Source organism: Hemicordylus capensis, chromosome 1 (genome assembly GCF_027244095.1).
Source record: "Hemicordylus capensis ecotype Gifberg chromosome 1, rHemCap1.1.pri, whole genome shotgun sequence".
Taxonomy (NCBI): domain Eukaryota; kingdom Metazoa; phylum Chordata; class Lepidosauria; order Squamata; family Cordylidae; genus Hemicordylus; species Hemicordylus capensis.
In genome coordinates, this window is record NC_069657.1 from 43,555,027 (window position 1) to 43,576,505 (window position 21,479).

Sequence of the window (21,479 nt, forward strand, 5' to 3'; positions counted from 1 at the left end):
ATTGGTCTCTGGGACAACACGAAGGGACCATATAACACCAGTTTTAAAAGAACTGCACTGGTTGCCAGTATGTTTCTGGGTGAAATACAAAGTGCTGGTTATTACCTATAAAGACCTTAATGGCTTGGGTCCAGGCTATTTAAGAGAGTGCCTCCTTTGTCATGAACTCTTCCGCCTTTTACTATCTTCTGGAGAGGTCCGGTTATGGTTGCCACCAGCTCATCTGATGGTGACTTAAGACTGGTTTTTCTTTATGGCTGCCCCAGGACTTTAGAATATGCTCTCTTCTGAAATAAGAGCATCTCCTTCTCTGTTTGATTTCAGGAAGACCCTCAAGATGCTCCTGTTCTCACAAGCTTTTAATTAGAATTTTAATAATTTTAATAATTTGTTTTATATTGTTTTTACTGTGCTTTATGTATTTTAACCTTTGATTTTTAATATTAAAATTTGTGCCCTGCCTAGAGATTTATATATCAGGTGGCATAAAAATATGATTAATAAAATAAAAATAAATAAATATACTCACTTACCTGGGAGTAAGCCTTATTGAGTTCAAGGGGACTGGCTCAATGATGGAGGTGAAAACTCCCCCCCCCGCAGATGCTTATGACTGTGAATAACTGCACATGTGCATACTGTATACAAACTGGCTTGCCAGCATCCAGATAATGAAGCACTGGTGCAGCTAACTTCACACTGGTGCTAGGGGAGGGGGTGATTTTTGTCGATCTCTCCTTCCCTCTGACTCTCTGTGACTGAGAGCTGCACAACCCTCAAAGACATATTTTTGGGAGTCATGGTGGGCTTCAGAGGGAAGGGGAGATCCACAAAAAAAATTTCCTCCACCATAGCACCAGCACAGCATCGCTGTACCAGTGATTTGGATGATGGCCACGGTATGTGTACTGAATGTATCATATGAACAGGACTTCTGACTTGGCCCTTCAAGAGGTTTAACTGAACATTCTGTTTGATCCATCTGTTGTAGGCTATAGAACTGCCACAAAGAGACAGCTGGCAACTCCTTTAAGATGAAGTAATGACAGTGTAGCCTTTCTCCCTGGTGAGATATGGCAACAAGGGCCAAGTGCAGTGTGGGTTTTTAAAGCGTGTTTTTTTTTCTTAAAGTGATTTGCTCTTACTTTTAAAGAAACTATTAAGATTATAAGGTGCAACCCAGTCAAACTTAAGCACTTTTACTGGCTTGGATCCAAAGGTATGCTAACAGAAGTCTACTCATGCAGTAGGGTTTTCTTGTCACCTCCTGTCACTGTAGCTTTCTTTGCCCATGAAAAGCTGCTCCTAAGGGTTGGAGGACCCTTCAGAAGAACACAGGATATACTGTGGAGAGCTACAGTAGGAAGGGGAAATTGGCAGAAATGGGATCGCCCCTGAATGGAATTGCCTTCTGCTCACACAAAAGCATATTTGGATCCAAGCTACTGATTTCAGTAGGAGCATTTGAAGCTCTTCCTTAACTTTCCCAAATGAAGCTTTAAAGTGCTTCACTTTGATTCAAGCATGCCCCATTGTTCCCGCTAACCTTTCCTCCTTAACTTGTACTACCTTTTTCCAGGAACAAAAAAATGAATAACATTGTTTAAAAGATCAGTACGTAACCTAACTTATTTTACTTTTAAACATTATGAACAGCAAGCATACTTGCTGTTTGCTTGTTCTCTTTTCTTTCTTTCTATTGGTCATGTCCTCATGAAGTTTGGAAGCTCTTTGTCAGGGGCATTCGCAGTTAGGGAAGTGCATGGAACCGGTTCCGTGCACTCCTGGGAGGTGGGGGTGGTTGCTTTAAGGAGCGGAGAGGGTGTCCTTACCTCCTCCATCACGTTTCCCCCGCCAGCACTGCTGCCAAAACCACTGATGCAGGGTGACTGAGTACCTTCTTGCTGCCCACGTCAGCGTAATACTGGAAGTGGCCGGCGTCCATGCGCACATCACACACACGCATGTGTGCCAAACACTGTTACGCTGAAGGTACTCAGCTGCCCCGTGTCAGTGATTTTGGCAGTAGTGCTGGTGGGGGAAACGCCGGTGTGTGTGTGTCTTTGTGTGTGTAAGGACAACCTCCCTGTGCCTTAAAGCAACCACTACCCACCTCCAAACTGGCTCGAACCCTAGCATTTCGAACCGGGTTGGTGCTCCAGAACAGGAGCGCCGAACCAGTTTCATGCACAACCTTATTCGCAGTACTGTATAGTCCAATGTTAAGGACTAGCACTTAACTGATAAGCACTTAAGAAACAAATGATGAGTACTGACCATTTCCCTTAATTCCCCATGGTGACTGTACCTGCTTTTGAACCATAGGAGCAATAATTTAAGGCAACCAGCAAGCGCTGACAAATCTCTTAATTCATTTATTTTTAACTGGATGAAGCTCTTTAAATAATCTACAGGACATCCAGTACTGTGGCCTTCTTTCTGTGTTCGGACCAAACCCATTTGGAATTTATATCTTCAGACATAAATTTAATTAAACAAACCTTATTTAACTCGCAATTGTCCTTTTTACCCCGTAAACCAAACAGATGAACAGCACGTGTTGGGGAGGGGCTGAGGAAAGCAGATTGTGTGTGTGTGTGTGTCTGTCTGACTGATGGGGTGAAGGGAAAACCTACTTCTGAGTTTGCAACTCTCTGGAACAGCATGAAACCCAGGTTGCTGGATGCAAACATTTATCACACAGTATTCTTTAGCATGTGTATGGTAGATAAAATAGTGCAGGAGTTACTAACCTGCGATACTCCAGATGTTGCTGAATTACAACTCCCATCATCTCCAGCCACAATAAATTGTAGCTGGGGATGATGGGAGTTTTAGTTCAGCATAATCTGGAGTACCACAGATTGGGAACCCCTCCAATAGTATATGAATGACCAGTGTATTTCTTAATACCATGCTTTCATGTAAGCTTCTAGTATCAAAAGTGGCACCAACTATAGTACAAGATTCAGAGAATCAGACAAAAACCTCATGAGGAATCAAAATCCATCTCACAAAGGGCTGAAGCTGAGTGAAAGGATATGCTTCTCTCATCTTATGGATTTGATGCCTCTTATTGTCTGAATGCAGTTTGATCTTCAGGTGCTACAATACAGTCAACTTATTGTCTTCCATGGTCCTCTGAGTATGCAGCATCATTGCTGGATGGTAGTCTCCAGGTAAGCCATGATGATGCTGTTGAAGGTTCGTGAGATTCTGACCTATCCCTCTATGGCTCTTCTGGCTGCAAGAACCACTGCTGTTTTTGGGGGAGATGGTCTGTCCCCTGTAAACTTGAGCCTGATGCTCACATAATCCAAACTTGCTGAGCAAAATAAAGACATCCCTTCGGAACGCTTTGGTAAAGATGGCATAAAGGAATGGGTTAGCACAAGAATTGAGTGGGTAGAAGAGGACGAGAAGGATTTTTGAATTACTGACTGTTATCAATGGTTTGTTCATAATAGCTGATAACGCATAGAATGAGATTGGCGCCATGCATAAGAAGTCAGTAAAAATCAGCACAGCCATCCTTTTGGCAATGATGGTGTCTTTGTCCCCTGACTTGTACTGGGGGTTTCGTACAGTGATATAGATTTTTATATAACAGGCGCAAATGATGATGAAAGCAATGATGTTCAACATTAAAACAAGCACAATGTATGCTTGATCCATGGGTGTTTCGGTATCCATGGGAAGACAGATGCTGACTTTTCTATAGCTGCTGACTCCAACCAATGGCAAAAGGGCAAGAAGAAAACATATGAACCAACCACCCAACATGATAACAGAAGCATGCCAGAGATGGATTTTCTTGTCCAATCGCATGGCAAATGTGATGGCGTACCAGCGCTCCAGGGTGATTGCAGTCAAGGTAAAAACAGACAGCTCACTTGCAAAGACAGTGAAAAAGCCAGCTGTGCTACAGCCACTTCCAGTCTGCCAATCAATGGCATGGTTATAGTACTCTGACTTAGTATAAAGATCCACCGAAGCAATCAGGAGAAGATATAATCCCATGCAGAAATCAGCAAAGGCCAAATTACACATTAAGAATCGTGGGACAGTCAGCTTGTAATGGCTGGTGAGAAGAATAAAAAGAACAAAAGCATTGCCCAGAATGGCTAGTAAATTCACAAACCATACCACAATCCTTAGAAATTTGTAGCCCATTATGTCTTCACAGGGGTTAAATTCATCAGGTTCTGGGATACATGCAATATCATCACTACCCTCACAGATGAAGTAGTCATAATGGCTGTCGAATGCTGCGATATTATCTTCTTGAGGATTTTTTAGCTCTTGGCCAAACCCAACCTCTTGGTCATCCTGCTCTTCAAAAAAGACAAAGTGACGAGAATTTCCATGGAAATCTCTTATTTTGGAATTATCGTCATACACGGCATCAGTACGATAGGAATCATCTGCATAATCTTGGTTAAAAGACCCTCTAAGGGCACCAACAGATCTTCTCTTTCGGATGTTGTGATTGTTAGTGCGATTGCACAGCAAGGACTCCAAAATTCTGAAAGAACATAGAGGAAGAATGACTTGTGGCACATGTAGTTTATCTTGAACAAAGCAAATGAGACAATGGGAAACTATTCTTTTATGATCAAGGGATAAGAATTTGTAATATGTAGAACTCTGGTTCCGGATCCAAGCTACATATCTGTGCCTTCTCTAATTATGATATGTACATTTTAATTTGATAACTCTTCACTTTAAAAAGCTATTCTAGCATCATTTAATTGTGATGTAATTGTATTATTCTTGAGCTTTTTGCCCGGTTTTCTGAAACTGACAATACTTTGTGTGTATGCTGATTTATTTTTATTGTCTTATTGATAGTGTTTTATGTAATGCATTTTGTTGTTGGTGTTTTTAAATCATTGTTATGAGATGCTTAAGAGTCCAATTCAACTTGCTATAAAGAAAGATACATTTTAAATCATTATTATGATATATTTTTCTTTATATTAAAAAGTAAATTCCTACTTTCTACTATAACAAGTCCTCAAGAGGGCTCATTATAACTCTTAAACTTCCTAACAATAAAAAGATCCTAACAATAAAAAGATCCTAAGTCTAACAGCACTAGAACAGAAATACAGTATAAATCCAGCAGCATAGGCTAAAAGTCAGTAGCATCTATTCTGTGCAGCAAGCTGCCGATTCAAAGGAGAGTCACACTTGCGGCTACAACCCGCCTGTCCAGCTTCCGAAAGAGGGGAGGCTCTGTGCCTACTAAGGAATGCATCACACACTTGCGACCATACTCCCATTGGGAATGATGGGAGAACCGTTACAAGTGCAATGATGCACCTGTTAGTAGGCAGGGAGCCTCCCTGACTTTGGAAGCAGTGCAGGAAGGGTACAGAATGCCATGGAAGCAGCAAGTGTGCTTCTCCCTTGGACTGGTGGCTCACTACACAGAATGTAAGCCAATGATGTTAATTTAGAACTTGGGTGAATGAGTAAGATTGACTTAGTGCCACACGGAACCAGGCGGAAGTGGTTTGTAGGCGGGGTGGGTTTCACTTTAAGGGCGGGGGAGGGTGCACTTACCCTTCCCTCTGCTTTCCCCCCACTGATGCTCCATTTTTAAAGGCTCCTTTAGGGTGGCAGCATACCTCCTTGCTGCCCCGTCCCCTCCTTACCTGGAAGTACCAGGAGAGCGTGTGCATGCCATGCTCGTGCATGCCCAATGTGCATTTGTGCATGTAACAGGGCTGTTCTTACATTCCTATGACTGTTTACAATTTAATCTAAATTGCTGACTTACCCTTTGGTTTTCTTCCAGTTTTTGAAAGCACAGCAGTGACTTGGGTATGACAGAGCGGCTCGAATTAGATAAGGAAAAGTCTTTACAGGGGGAAACTTCTTGAGAGTCCATGTATTTTTAGCCATCAGTTCTTTAAGGTTTTCCAGTCCTCTTACCGGAAGGGTAGCAATACCCGTCTGGGAGACATCACTGTGGATATGTATAAAAAAACAATAGATTAGATCAAATGTCTTAAATGCTTCAGCAGTGGCAAGAAATCCATAGGTGAAAGAAAACATGAGGGTATTGATTGTTCACCTCTTCTTTCCAAAGGGCCTTAAAATGTCCTCTTGAACAATGAATAAATATAACGAGGCTGTTCTCAAGTGCAGCCTAAACCATTATGTGATTTCTGGGGGCCGGCATGACATGTCCCGGCCCCCAACCCTCTGCACTGCCTGGGGCAGCGGAGGATCGTCTGGGCATGTGGTGAGCACGCCCAGCAACAGAGAAGTCGTCTGTGGGGAAGCTAAGTTTAAGCTGCCTTCCCCACTCAATCATGAGAATGGGCTCAATAAGTATATAGCACTTTGGAGCATGCAAAACACATGTGCTACATCATCTTGCTGCAATCTCTATAAGATAGATCCGTATTATTATCACCACACAGATGGAAGGTTAAGGCTGAGAGTCTCTCAGCTTTTAAGGGACCTTTTTCCCATGGCAAACAGCATTTGAAAGGGTACTTAGTTTGGATGTTCAAAAACATTAAGAAACATCAATGTTCTTTTGTCAAGACCCTGGCCACTCATTCACAGTAATCATGCCAGTCAAACTCACAGCACTATATACAGTATCACATAAAACTGAAGTTTCAGTTTCAACAATGGATATATAGAGGAAGAGGAAGCAGCAGCACTTTTAGAGCATACAGTCTTCAATTTGTTTAGTCAAATTGAACCTAACCATATCCACTTTCCATAGCTGTTTTGATGCAGCAGATGATCTATATGCTTTGGAGTTTCAAAGTATTTTGGCACAATCCAGCCAAAGTTAAGCATAGGCTACATAGAGACTTACATAGATGCTTGCATGCCTTATACCGAGTCAGACCACTGGTCCATCTAGCTCGGTACTGTCTACACTGACTGGCAGCAGCTCTCCAAGATTTCAGGCAGGAGTCTCTCCCAGCTTTACCTGGAGATGCCAAGGACCTTCTGCAAGCAAAGCAGGTACTCTTCCACTGAGCTACAGTTCCATCCCTTAAGGACAATATCTTACAGCAATCAGTGCTCACATGCACTAACACATCCAAATGGAAACCAAGACAAATCCTGCTTAGCAAAAGGGACGTGTCATGCTCACTATTGCAAGACCATGCATGCCTTACATTTACAGCCAGCTCTGGGCTGGTGTGAAGCAGGAAGAGCCTATGCTCTTTATTTTAGCTGTTTTTGAAAAATTCTTGTCTTCAGGAGATAAATGTACAATTCTCTTCAAAGTCCCGACGTGATTTACAAAGATATAACAAATCAATAAAATGGCTCCCTGTCCCCAAAGGGCTCACAATCTAAAAAATAAATATAAGATAGAAACCAGCAACAGCCACTGGAGGGCTGCTGTGCTGGGGATGGATAGGGCCAGTTGCTCTCCTCCTGCTAAATAAAGACAATCACCACTTTAAAAAGGTGCCTCTTTTGTTCCGTTACCAGGGTTTATATCTTAGACATTTTCTTAATGAAGAGCTACATTCTGAGCATGCCAACAAAAGTTTGTTTTTGAAAATTCGAGCATTAGGTTACGATAACCAATTCACTGTAAGGGGCAGGGAAGGGATAAAGAAGCCAGGCCATTAGCTTCTACAAAAGATGTGCACAAATCTCAATGATGGGATGATAATGAATGAAAAAGTATGCACTTCAAAGATGGTACTGCTCGTTCCAGTTTGCCAACACTCCACACAAGTGTCACTCTAGAAGAACTCAGCCCCTCAACCATTTCTTAGACAAAGAGTTTACTTCTCTGGACAAATTAACAGTCCAGGGCCTTGTATTGAAGTTGTAACGGTGCACCATACACAAAGCTCCCTGACATGGGGAAACTGCATTATTGCCTGGATTCTCTGAGCATTCTCCGTGACTAATACCTGCCATACAAAGGGCACAATGGATAGCACTTTGAAGCCAGGATCAGGGCTGGCACTAGACCAAATGGCGGCCCAGGCAAGAAACATCTTTGGAAGCTTCCCTGAATTTGTCTTGCTGTTGAATACCTTAAAATGCATTTGTGGTCCTTTTCATGACTTTAATACATAATCTGCATGCATGATTTATCTTTGTCATCAATATAATATAAATTTAGCAAGGGGAGAATAACTCCGTAACCAGCCCCAGTACAGCATTTTTCCAATGGCGGTTGCTAGTGTTCCTTTGTGTATGATTAGATTATGAGATTACTAATCTCTTTAGAACTAATTATCAGTTTGATGTGATGCACAGCCCTTCTATATAACAGTATTGTTCTCTATCTAATCTATCTATCTATCCACATACATACATACACATACACACACACTCTCTCTATGTATATAACATATACACAGAGTATAAGTATTTTTATATTCCAAGTATGTGTTGTGTGTGTGTGTGTATAGATAGATAGATAGACAGACACATAGATATATAGATATATAGTTCCAAGTATGTGTCATGTCCTTAACCCATGCTTCCCCTCACTCTCTGGGACATTTAAGGTATTAGAAAATTCAGACCTGACATACACATCATCCCTCTACAGAAAACCATCATCTCAGAAGCTTAATTACTTTTAATTACCCTTAAAAGATTCCATTGTTTTCAATGGATGGCGAGGCCTCTGGAAAGGCAAGCAATCAGCAATGTTCTATTGTTCTGTGTTTCACATCACCAGCACTTGAGTTTCATTTCACAATGCTCATGTTGACCCCTGACATCAGCTGGCCATCTAAGAAGTCACTAACACTCCAAACTACAGTTAAAAATGTATCAACTGTCATGATACATAAAAGCCAACAACTGTTACCTACAGCCAAAGGGAATGCTGGGAAGGAAGAAAAGCTGGGAAAGAGGGGGTGGGAAGTAAGTAAGTAAGTGGAGGACCAGAAAAACAAGTGGGGGCGGGGGGGGGGGCGGGGGAGAGGACTTCTCCAGGCACAAAGAAAGAAGGAGAAAGAAGTGAGGGAGGGGTGAAAGTAAAGGATACTTACATAGCAGAGAAGGAAAATGCAGCATAAAAAACTGTTTCCTGTCATTCATCATTTTTTATTTCAGCTAGTATAATACAACAACAATGATTATTTTATTTATTTATTTGGTTGATTGATTTATATACTGCCCTTCCAAAATGGCTCAGGCCATTTGTCAATGATGATGATGATGATGATGATATACAGAATACATTCAACAAATGATGAATTCTTTGCCAACCTTGATCTTATCAAATACATATCTATCTAATTAGAGGATTTTTTAAAAAAATGTGAACACTTACAGATACAACCCATTTAAAAATTACTAGAGCAGTGTGTTAGTGATGGGAAAACTGGAACAGTATGAATATGAAAAAGAGGAATCACTGAGTTAGAACACTTTTTTTTCATGCCAACTTTACCATGTCTTGCGGACTCACTAATGTGAGAAAGAACTATGCAATTCACCTGACTTTCATAGTTGGTCTTTACAAATGTTTTTGGAATAGTGTAGGATCCAGTCATGTAGAAGCAGCTCTCATACTATTCTGGTAACATATGAATTGCTATTGAGTAATATGAAATATATCTTCTGCAAAATTAAGTGTGGAGTAATTACCAGAAGTTATGAAGCAGGACTCAGCTCAACTCTTACCACTGTGAAGTTCATTAAAGTTCAGAAGGGTGCAGAATTCCCCAGTCACTTTCCTAAAGTACTTTCATTAGGAGACAATAAAATAACGGCACTAGGATTAGTGATTCGGCCAGGAAACCAGATGATGTAATATTAAAAGGATGTGTCCAGTTCTCAAGTATTCTTTGTAGAGACTGCTAGCCTAGGTCGTCTCTAGGGATGCCAGGTGTCAAGCAGAAGTCAAAACGGGACTTCTAAAGTAAGTATTTCCTTTTGAATTCCATGATTTCATGATGGTGGAATGTGAAGGAATATGTTTTCCAGAGTCTTAGCTTTCTCCTTTAAAAAGAATGATAGTCCTGATCCAGACATTTACACTTTGAGAACATCTGGTTCTAAGCACCAACACAAACTGCTCCAGATGGACAATGCTGGATCCGCCCCTGGTAATTCCTAATTCAAGGAAAAGCTTCATAGTTAACAACAAAATGGGAAAGATTGCTGGCTTCCAAGGTTTTGCATAGCCTGATAGTTGGCAGGCACACTAACGGCCAGCGTACACCTTACAGCCAAGGCTGGCCCTAGGATAAATAGCATCCTGGGTGAGGAACTAATCACCCAGGTTAGTTTATCAGTGTTGCCAAGTTGTGTTGCTTGTGCAAGTTTGCAAAACTTAGTAGTGTCACAGGTCCTACTGTGGTCCGGGTTTCCCAGCAATACCTATGAAAAGGGCCCAGAGTTACTCTCCATAATTTCCTGCTTTGTTGCCAGTGATCTCTTGCTCTCACTGAACTCTCACAGGCATTCTGCAGCTCCACTTTAGACAATACACTAAAAGAAACGGAGCCACCAAGCTTAGGTAGGCACTGTGGGCAAACGTCTGGTTGCGTGCAGCTATAATGTACAGGTAACTTCATGTTACCTCGTGCTGAATGGTGAATGTCATTATGATTCTATTCAGACATTACATTGTACATATTTGTGTGTGAATGACTGTACACACGTTTGTTTCAAAATTTGAATTTGGGTACAGCCCACTCAGATGCAGGGTACACACTACTGCACATATATTGGACATAAAGGGCCGATACAGATTATGCCTTGTCCACTGGTCTGATCACATGTGATCACCATAAGTGCATAGCCTTTCCAAGCTGGGAAAGACACACCAGCAGGGGGGGAAAGACATACGTGCTTATGGCACACAAATGTCCACATTGCTCATGAGGTCAGTGGACAAATTATCGTCTGACCTGGTGAAATGTGTTAATAACTGTAGCCCTATTCAGACATTATATGTTGTATGAGCATACAGAAACGCCTGTACACAAATACACATTTTGTGTGAATGATTGTACTTGCATTCATTTTTAAAATGAACCTGCGTACAAGCCCCTCCAATGCATGGTACAGTTAGGAAGTGTACAGATGGATTTGTGTTTAACATAACATATGAATGACTGTACCTGTGTACACTGTACACTCATAAAAACGGTCAACATACTGCTTGAATAGGGCTTGTATGTACATACAGACATGGATAGATAGATAGATAGACAGACAGACCTTAGGTGGTACGTGGCAAGTCCCGTCCACTAAGAGCATGCGTGGTGAGAGAGAGAGCTGGGGCAGCATGATGGCAGCGTCCGAAGTGTGCAGCTTGGGGGTGGCCAGAGAACTGGAGGGGGAACCCGACAGGGCAGCCAAGGAGGAACATAGGAAGCAGCCATATACTGAGTCAGACCATTGGTCCATCTAGCTCAGTATTGTCGACACAGACTGGCAGTGGCTTCTCCAAGGTGGCAGGCAGGAATCTCTGTCAGCCCTATCTTGGAGATGCCAGGGAGGGAACCTGGAATTCCCAGAGCGGCTCCATCCCTTAAGGGGAATATCTGACAGTGCTAACATGTGGTGGATGAGGGCAGTGGAGGAGGGAGGCCTGAGGTGGAGGCGCCGCAGGGAGGGAAAGCTCAGGGGCAGCTGGAGAACCTGGGGAGATGAGGAGGATGACGAGGAGGAGCAGGAGCGTGGCAGAGAAGGGAGGCCTGAGGAGGAGGAAAGTAATGCTGCTGCTGCTGCTGCTGTTGCCACGCTGGAGAGTGTGGAGGTCTCTGAGGTGAGGGGCCTGTCGCGGTGGGAGAAGGAGAACAACTAGTGTGCAGATGCTCTGTTCGTTTTTCAGATGTCAAGCAGATGTCAAGTTCGTTTTTCTTTATTAGTTCACCATGCAGTTTGGGCTAGTTTATCTATGCCACCCTAAAACAGAAAGGTTTTGCTTGTTTGTTTTGTCTGTATGGACAAGCCATTTGCAGTAGTCTGGAGAAAAATCTCATGCCTAAAAATCTCAAAGCATGGTCTTAAGGTGCATGATTCAGCAGCCTTCCTGAAGGCTTGGGTCTAATCAATGGCTGACATCCTGAGTTCCATGATGGAAGAAAGGTGGGTTAACGAAGAAATCTGTGTGAAAGATCTTCATGGATACCTGCCCCCATTTTTTTTAAACATAGTTGCACTGTGACCCACAAAATGCAGCGGAATTTGGGCAGTTCAGCACCTGCTCTCTGCTGCAAAACCCCACCCATGCACAATTGCATTTGAACAACTTTAGTCGGAGTGGAACTGTTCAACTCTGACTTAAAGTTGTGCAAACACAATTGTGGGTGGGTTTGCACATTTGCAATAGCTCAGCTGGTGCAGAACTGCCCCATTTCACTGTGCTGTTGTGGGCCAGTGTTTTTTGTCCAATGAAAAATAATTGTGTAAATACGTTATGAGAATAAATGCTGACTGATACAGAATTACCCTATAGTATAACAACTGTCACCTATGAACACACCCAAGAGATATTATTTGCTCTACTGCACTTAATGGATTGTCTGAATAGTAATTACGATGAATTATATCAAGATTGCTAATTCATTTGCTTAACCTATTAGCAGAAACTTTCTTTGTCCCAGAGCCCTACTATATCTTTGAGTTTTACCCTGGATAAATCTAGAATGAGGGATCATTTGAATAAACTTGCATGGATTACACGTTTTGAGTTTCTGACAAAACATGTTTTGAGTGTATGAATCTTCACAAAACAGTCCAAAAGCTATTCCATGGATGAAAAATGTCAGAAGCAGTTCTGGGTCAGGGTCTGATCTAAACCTTAGCAGAATAGGGACATAATCCCGATTTAAAGACTTTCACTTCTGCAATAGCTGACGTTTTGTGCTGGCTGCAAGTTCTCTGATTTACCTTCTGTTGCTCTGCAGAACATTTTAATTTCTGTTACGTGGTTTTACCCTTTTATTCCTACTTTAGAATGTCTCATTTAGGAAGGGAGAAACAATCATCAGACTTTTTCTCCCAAGGAGCATAATGCAAAAATCTAAATCATAAAATCTAATACCAAAAAACAAAAACAAAAAAAAGCCGTCCACATGTGTTCCGAACTCAGCATGGAACTTCAGCACAAAATAATTAAGTCAGCTGGGAGCCAGCAAGCATGAAGAAGCCAGCATGTGCTTTCCTTAGTAAAAAGAGAAGCAATGAGGCATCCAGGTGATGCATTAACAAATCAAGCAGCTTTTTATGTTAACCTCAGTAATACTATTATTGATCTTCTATTCAGGGTAAAATTAAGCACCGCAAAAAAGGCTGCTTTGTATTTTTATGCCAACTCACAAAGGCCCAATAACAATCACTATTGTGGGAAAATAAACTTTAATATATCTAGTGGCTGACATTCAGCGCGGTGAAACATGGGTGGTTGAGCACTGCCTATGCTGCTGTGCTGCATTTGTCTACAACACTGCCGGTGCTATTGCAGAACAGCCCTGCTCTGCTGGACTTTAAATTGCACCAGCACAATTGTGCAACATTACTGCCATTATTCCAATGGAGGCATTGCTGCTGAACTGCACATGCGCAATCTAAAGTCCAGCAGAGCAGGGCTGTTCTGCCACAGTGCTGGCGATGTTGTAGGCACATGTAGCAGCCCAAACAGTGCTCAACCACCCACATTAAACTGCGCTGGATCTCAGCAAATGTTTCCATAGGCATGCATGTTGTGCAGTGGTGTATCGGGGGGAAACGGCGCCCAGGGCAAGCTCTGGCCCTGAAATGGCGCCCCCCCGGCCCCCACATACCTGTGAGGGTGTGGCGGCGCCCCCCAGGCAGCAGATCGCCGGCGGTGGCGTGCGGTGGCGGGTCGCCCACCGAGTGCGGCGGTGGCTGGCATGGCGGCGATGAGCTGTAGCGCGGCCCGAGCGGCGGCGGCAGATCGCCCGCCGAGGACGGAGTGCAGGCAGAGCGACACCGAGCCTGCCTCCTGGCCCAGCGCTCGGCGTCACTCTGCCTGCACTCCGTCCTCGGCGGGCGATCCACCGCCGCCGCTCAGGCTGCGCCACAGCCCATCGCCGCTACGCCAGCCACCAGCCACTGCCGCACTCGGTGGGCCGCGGGTGACCCGTCACCGCCAAATCGCCGCCGCATGCCCACCGCCACACTCGGCGGGCGATCCGGGGGGGCGGGGGGGAAGCCACTTTTTGGCGCCCCCCACGCGACCCGCCGGGGTGGCGCCCAGGGCACGTGCCCTGCCTGCCCCCCCTATCGTTACGCCCCTGATGTTGTGGGGAGGTTAAGGAGATGTATTTGCACCCCTATTGGTTTCTAACTGACACAGCAAAAAGTACAATAGGTTCTCTTTAATGCCCGACCCTTTAACATAAAATTTCAAATACTCAATGTTGTACCCCCATTACTGACACACTGAGCAATCACGGGGCAGGGAGCAGTTCCCTTAAGAAGCAGGTAAGTAGGTCCTTACCTGCTCCGCTGCTGCCCCGTTTTCTGGGCACACACGGCTGCAGCACTGTTCCCTGCAGCCCGTTCGAGACCTGCTTACTTGCTCCTTAAGGAAACAGCTCCCTGCCCCGCCCACAGCTGCCCGAGCCCGTTCTGGCACATCCCTAAGAAAGAGCTGTTTAATTACAATTACAATATAAGTAATTAGTCAAGTAACTGGGTACGACTAGAGTGTTCACCAGGGAGTCCAAATGAACTGTAATGCAATGATCAGTCCAGAGATTTTTTAGAGAGGCTTTTTCAGTGATCCGGAACTGAATCCAAATCTCTTGGTTGATCTGAACTGGAATCAAATTTCTAAACACACACACACACACACACACACACACACACACACACACACACACAAAACCTGGTTCAAACTAAGTGGTGCAGTATCCAGCTTTCAGTTGTATGGCTGACGTTTTGATTTTCCTATTTTTTTTTATCCTGTTATATATTTTTTGTTTGTAAAAATGTACAAAACATTTATTTATCTATTTAAATAAATAGATGCTTGGATTAAAACAGTGAATTAAAATTAAATACTTGAATTAAAACATGAAAAATGAACTTTAAAAATATTTTTTAAAGAGAAGACCCTAAGGAACACCTTGCCACTATAACTCATCCTCAAACCAGCATAGAAAGCTTGAATGAAGCTGAGCAGGACTTAAACTTTTCTAATAATAATAAGTACCAATGAACATCCTAAAGATATTGACACACCTGTTATTGAAACCATTCCAGAGATGTTTATCACTTGAGATTTTAAAAAGGAGTTGAAGGAAGATGACACTCTTTGTATTTAATTCTTTTGGACATTTTGTATTTTACAACGTCTTTCCCAGTTCCCCCACCCCCACCCCTGAGCCCAACCTTTCCTTCCCGTTTCAGCACTGGTTGAGGGGAGACGAGAAAAGAAAGGAGAGGTGGAAAGAGAAAGAAGGAGAAAGAAAGCAGAAGGGGAGGGAGGAAATAGAGAAGGGATACTCACCATTGCACTAGTAGGTGTGGGTAGATCAGAGGGGTTTCTATTCTAAGAATAGTTCAAGGAAGTTGTCCCAGATTTCTGACCATTTATCTCATTTATTTACTATTATGAGGGCCCATTTTTCATGTGCTGCTAACTCCTGCACCCAATCCTCACTCCTAGAGGGACTGGGAGATTTCCACTGCCTCAATATTCACCTTTTGGCTATCAGCAAACTCAGCCATAGCCATTGTTTAGAACTGGATTTTAATCTCCAGTTGGATGGGATAAACCCCAACACTACATGCAGATCCTTCAGGGCAAGAGATGAATCCATCACTAAGTTAATTTGCATAGTAACCTCCCGCCAGAAAATGAAAGCTGCATGGGATGGACTATATGTGATCCAAGAGAGACTTGAGGAATTCACCTATGGAGTTAAACTGAAAGACTAACGTGGCTCATATAAACATGCTAAAGCCATATTTTGTCAAAGACATTGTGGTAGCTGCTTTAACAGAAGTACCATTTAAAGCAGATCTTGACAATCCAGATTTGTTGTCAGCAACCAAGGAAGAAGGAAAATTGATCAGATTTGATGGTCAGAGAAACATTCACTTGCAGACAAGGAGAAATGTCTGGAGGTGGTAGAGGAATACAAAGAGATCTTCAACAACAAGCCGGGAAGAACAGGTCTCTTCAGAAACAAGATCAACACAGGAAATGGTGCATTTATCAGACTTCAACCAAACAAGGTAAATGGAAAATATTAAATTATAAGGGAGGAAGTAAAAGACATGCTAATGTTAAAAGTAATCAGACCTTCAATAAGTCCTTGGTCATCACCAATGAGCTGAAAAGTTCTCTTTTTCAGATCACTGAAAGAACCATGTCATTGAAAGGCCAGCCGATCGCCGCCGCTCTAGGCGGCACGGCTTGTTTGCCCCAGCCCCCTATGGAGGAGCATGTGACACTGGGAGCCTGCTCCCATTGGTCATGCATGCCTCTAGGGGGCGGGGTCAGAGCAGGCCTATGGCCTGCACACATGTGCCCAATCAGTCCGATTCTCAAAGTTGCACCCTCCCTCCCACCCTAGGATATAGACTGGGCTTGGCTGGTCGCCATTATGGGGCCGGGCAGGAATTTTTTGGGCATACACCGGATTGGCTGTTGGTGTGTGTCTTTTTTCGCCTGCCTCAGGCTATATTGGGGTATAGTAGTTAGTTAGAAGTTTAGTTGCAGGTAGTTTCACGGGTCACTTTGTCAGGGGCATGGCAGGTACAGTGCGGGTAAAACACTGGAAAATTATCGGTGCAGCACCTTAGGTAAGCTTTTGGGCTTCAACTAGGAGGCGCTGATCCCCTGAGGCTTGACAGATCAGGGATGCAGCTCAACTCCTACCCCGCTCTTGGTGGCTTCCTTCCGTATGGCTTGACAGCGTCGGACGGATAGCGCCTGCAGCAGGGACCTGACATTAGGTCGGCTGAGAAGGGCATTCCCGCTTGTCAGCGGTCGAATCGCCTCGAGCCAAGGTGCCGGCGCCATAGGCCTTAGGGTAAGGCGGCCACGCGTGTGGCCGACCTGCGAGTGCCCGCACTGTGGGGGTGGAGTGTCAATCCCAGCTGAATTCCTCAAGTCCACTGTAATTGGAATGTTAATAAAATGGCCAATTTTACCAAAAGTAACTCTGTCCGTGTCTCCTTGGGTCTGGGTGCAAGTGTGGAATATCCAAGTGTTGAACTCCGGGCCGTCATGAAATTCCTGTTCCTGCAGAAGAAAACTCCAAAGGAAATCCATGAGTGTATGATGCAAACATTGAGTGACAAGTGCCCGTCACAGTCAACTGTGAAGAAGTGGTGTGCCAACTTTCAGCATGGAGATTTTGAGGCCAAAGATGCGGCAAGATCTGGGAGGCCTTCAACAGTGTCAACTCCTGAAACTGTTGATCATGTTCATGACCTGATTTTGGCAGATTGGTGAATCTTGGCTAAAACAATTGCTGAGGCACTAGAGATATCCAGGGAACACGTTGGGTTTATAATTCATGAGCAGTTGGGTATGCAGAAGCTGTCAGCCAAGTTGGTGCCGAAATGTTTGAATGCGACAAGCAGAGGCGTAACTATAGGGGGGGCAGGGGGGGCACGTGCCCCGGGCGCCATCTTTTCTGGTCACGTGGGGGGCGCCGCCATGACAAAAAAATTTTTTTTAATTTTTTTTAAAAATTTTGTTAATACAAATGTTTCCTGCTCAGTGCAGTAGCACTGCAGCAGTCAAGGGAGCGTGTCGGCGCCCCCTCCCCCACGAGCGGTCCCTTCCGCCCCCCCATTGCTTTGCTGGCGCCTGGCGGCCTGTCAGTGGCCTGGCTTCGCGGCGGCGGCGGGCGCTTGTGAGGAAAAACCTAAGTATAATGTAGTATGTTGGGGGGGGGGGCGGGGGGCGCCATTTCAGTGCTTGCCCCAGGCGCCGTTTTCCCTAGTTACGCCTCTGGCGACAAGAATCTATATCGAGTGGACACCTCCAAGTTGATTTTATAGCATTTTGAGTGATTTAGGGATAATTTTTTGGAATGACTCTTCACTGTTGAAACATGGTTACACCACTATGATCCGGAGGAACAAACAACAGTCCTTGCAGTGGCGGCACTTGGGTTCTCCATGGCCTAAGAAATTCAAGACCCAAAGGTCAGCAGGAAAGGTCATGGCTACGGTTTTTGGGATAAGGAAGGTATTTGGATGACTATCTTCAGAAGGGCCAAACAGTTAATGCAGAATACTACTCTAACTTGCTGTGCTGATTAAAGGAGGCGTTGAAAGAAAAATTGTGAGGGAAGCTGCAGAAAGGTGTTCTCTTTTTGCAGGACAATGCACCTGCTCACAAGGCTGGCAAGACAATGGTTGTTTTGAAGAATTTGGGGTTTGAGTGCATTGACCATTCACCCTACTCACCAGATCTTGCTCCATTTGACTATTTCCTGTTTCCAAACCTTTAATAGAGTTTGAAAGGGAGGAGATTTTCAAATGATTTAGAGGTAATAGCAGCAGCAGAGCGGTATTTCAGTGACCAGACATCAGACTTTTGGGGGGGGAAGGGTTAAAGAAACTTAAGAAATGATGTGCCAAGTGTGTTGAACTTTGGGGTAAATATGTGGAATAGCATGTAAGTTTCATGGCTCCAGGTCATTCCCTTCTTGGTCGGGCCTAGAACTTTTCAGCACCCCTCTTAAATAAGTCTGACAACAGCATAAGATTTTGTGTGATTATTGTCATTTGAACTCACTGACTATACTGGATGCATATCCAATACCTCAAGTGGACACTCTTATTGAGATGTTGGGCTCTATAAAAGTTATTTCAACTTTAGATTTTGCAGATGATTCTGGCAGATGGAAATGGATCCCTACTCCATTGAAAAAACAGCGTTTGAAACAACTGATGGTCTTTTTGAATGTGAAGTGCTGCCTTTTGGTCTCCATAATTCACCAGCATTTTTTCAGAGACTAATTAATAACTTATTACTAGGAATGAACTCATTTGCATGCTATTATATTGATGAAATGGGGATATCTAGTGACAGGATTGAAAACCAGGTAAAACATCATAGTGCTGTGTTTCAGAGAATAAAATATGTGGGTCTGATTGTAAAAGCAAAGAAACGTCAATTATGACAGAGGTGACGTACAGTATCTGGGTTATAAGGTTGGAGGTGGGAACATCACAGCTGTCCTGGATAAGGTAGCAGCAATTAAAGATTGGAAAGAACCATGTACCAAGAAACAAGTAAGATCTTTCCTTGGTTTAACAAATTATTATAGACGGTTTGTACCAAACTTGAGTTCTATAGCTGTGCCTTTAACTGAGCTAACTAAAAATCAACCAAATAAAGTAAAATAGCCACCTGAATGCCAAAGAGCTTTTGATCAAATTAAGAATGCACTAGCCGACCCTGCACAAAGCATTTGTGCGCTCTTTGGGGCCAGCGGTTACCTCTCCCCCCCATACTGCCCCAGTCTCTGCTTCAGGGCCCAGCCACCTCTCCTCCCCACTGCCACTTCTGCCCCCCCCTTTCTTCCCCCTCTCCTGGGCCTTGCCTCCGTGGCCGGGCCTGCCACCTCTGGCCTCCATGGCCGGGCTGCCGCGGCGGCAACCAATCCTCCTGGGTACACCTCAGCCAATCAGGCGCGTCTGCCAGCCAGCCAATCATCTGGGCTCTGGGACACACATTCCAAGGCACACCCAGTAGAATTAATATAATAGATTATATAATGATCCAATTTTGAAAGCACCTGACTATCAGAAAAGGTTTTATATTGCTGATGCATCCAACACAGATTTAAGTACTGTGGAAATGTTTGACTAACAAGCAGAAGGTTGCTGGTTCAAATCCCTGCTGGTATGTTTCCCAGACTATATTTCCCAGACTATGGGAAACACCTATATCATGCAGCAGCAATATAGCAAGATGCAGAAAGGCATCATCTCATACTGCACGGGAGGAGGCAATGGTAACCCCCTTCTGTATTCTACCAAAGAAAACCACAGGGCTGTATGGGAGCCAGGAATCGAAATCGACTTGATGGCATGCTTTACCTTTACTATTGCAAGAGTATAGTAATGATTTGAAACATCCTGATGTATACTTGAGTAGAAAATTGTTACCCGGGGAGAAAAATCTGTCTACAATACAAAAAGAATGTTTATCTATTGCGTGGACAGTTGACAAGCTGTGACCATATGTTTGGGATCAGGAGTTTACAGTAATTACAGATCATAAAGTATTAAAGAGGTTACAAACCATGACAAATAGTAACACCAAACTACAGAGGCTGGCTTGGATTTTACAGGGATTTTATTTTGTAGTGGAATATATTCTAGGTAAATAAGATGTTGTGGCAGATGCCCTATCCAGAAAGGTAATGTAAGTTAAAAAATGTGTGTGTGTGTGTAAGCGTGCGCGCGCTGTTGTGTTCAATGCAAGGTAATTTTGTTATGTTAAATGGTTTATGTAATGTTTTAAACGTTAAGCAAGAGACACATCTTTTGCTTAGACACATTAGTCAAACGTGAATGATAGGGTGCAAAAATGGTTCTGCACTTTTATGCAAATGGGCTTAGAACCCTGGAGAACTGTCAATCATAAGAATCCATTAGAGAAACAATTAAAACTCTGTTATTTCAAGGATTGGTTCTGGTTAGGGACAGTTTCAAGGTGTATTTTTATATCATCATTATCAACCTCTTCCTAGTTGTTCCCGTTAGTTCTGAGTACTTTTAAGTTGATTCCAGGGTTTTTAATCAATCATTAGTAAATCAATTAGTAAATCAATTTTAATCAATCATCAGTGGTAAAGCTGCTGCTCTGTAACCAGAAGGTTGCAAGATCGATCCTGACCAGGGGCTCAAGGTTGACTCAGCCTTCCATCCTTCCGAGGTCGGTAAAATGAGTACCCAGAAATGTTGGGGGCAATATGCTAAATCATTGTAAACCGCTTAGAGAGCTTCCAGCTATAGAGCGGTATATAAATGTAAGTGCTATTGCTATTGCTATTCTAATTTGTCAACAAAATATTATATAACTACTCATTATATAAACAAAAATATAGTAAAATAAATATGGCCATGGTTTGCTTTTTGCTTTAGTGCTCAATGCCAAGCTTGGAACAAAGGATTTCAGATAAAGTGCACATTTAAATCATTGCCATTTTTCACATTTAAAAGTTTGGTTTTTTGCATTTTATTTGAAATGTACTTGGCTACGCAAAAACCTAATAACACAAAACAGATTGTCCAGAAACAATGCTAGTGTGATTCCTCCCACCCCTCACAAATGCCTAAGATCTGGATATTTCAGATTCTAATAATTAGTTCATTGCAGTCTCTCCTATATAGGTCAACAGCAACTGAAATCAATTATGTTATTTTCTTGTTGATTTAGTTTAGTTGGAAAAGTGTCAACAGAGCTAGAAAGGAGACTTTTGGAGCACCAGCCACCACTGTGAAAAATGTGGACTGGGAAAAAAAAAATCACCACAACGTAGGATAAAGGGGATGTA

The 21,479-nt window shown here is 43.3% G+C and overlaps 1 protein-coding gene across 4 annotated transcripts in view; it reads right to left on the reverse strand.

Annotated features, from left to right (window-relative positions):
• Positions 1-2,354: 2,354 nt before the first annotated feature.
• TSHR (thyroid stimulating hormone receptor) overlaps positions 2,355-21,479 on the reverse strand; it is a 119,837-nt gene continuing 100,712 nt past the window's right edge. For all 4 annotated transcript variants that reach the window (XM_053290602.1, XM_053290681.1, XM_053290776.1 and 1 more), the window contains 2 exons: positions 5,786-5,974; positions 2,355-4,525 (listed from right to left, as the gene is read on the reverse strand). In XM_053290602.1, the coding sequence (XP_053146577.1) occupies positions 3,106-4,525; positions 5,786-5,974 (1,609 nt within the window). In that variant the 3' untranslated portion in view covers positions 2,355-3,105. The remainder of the gene's footprint in view (positions 4,526-5,785; positions 5,975-21,479) is intronic.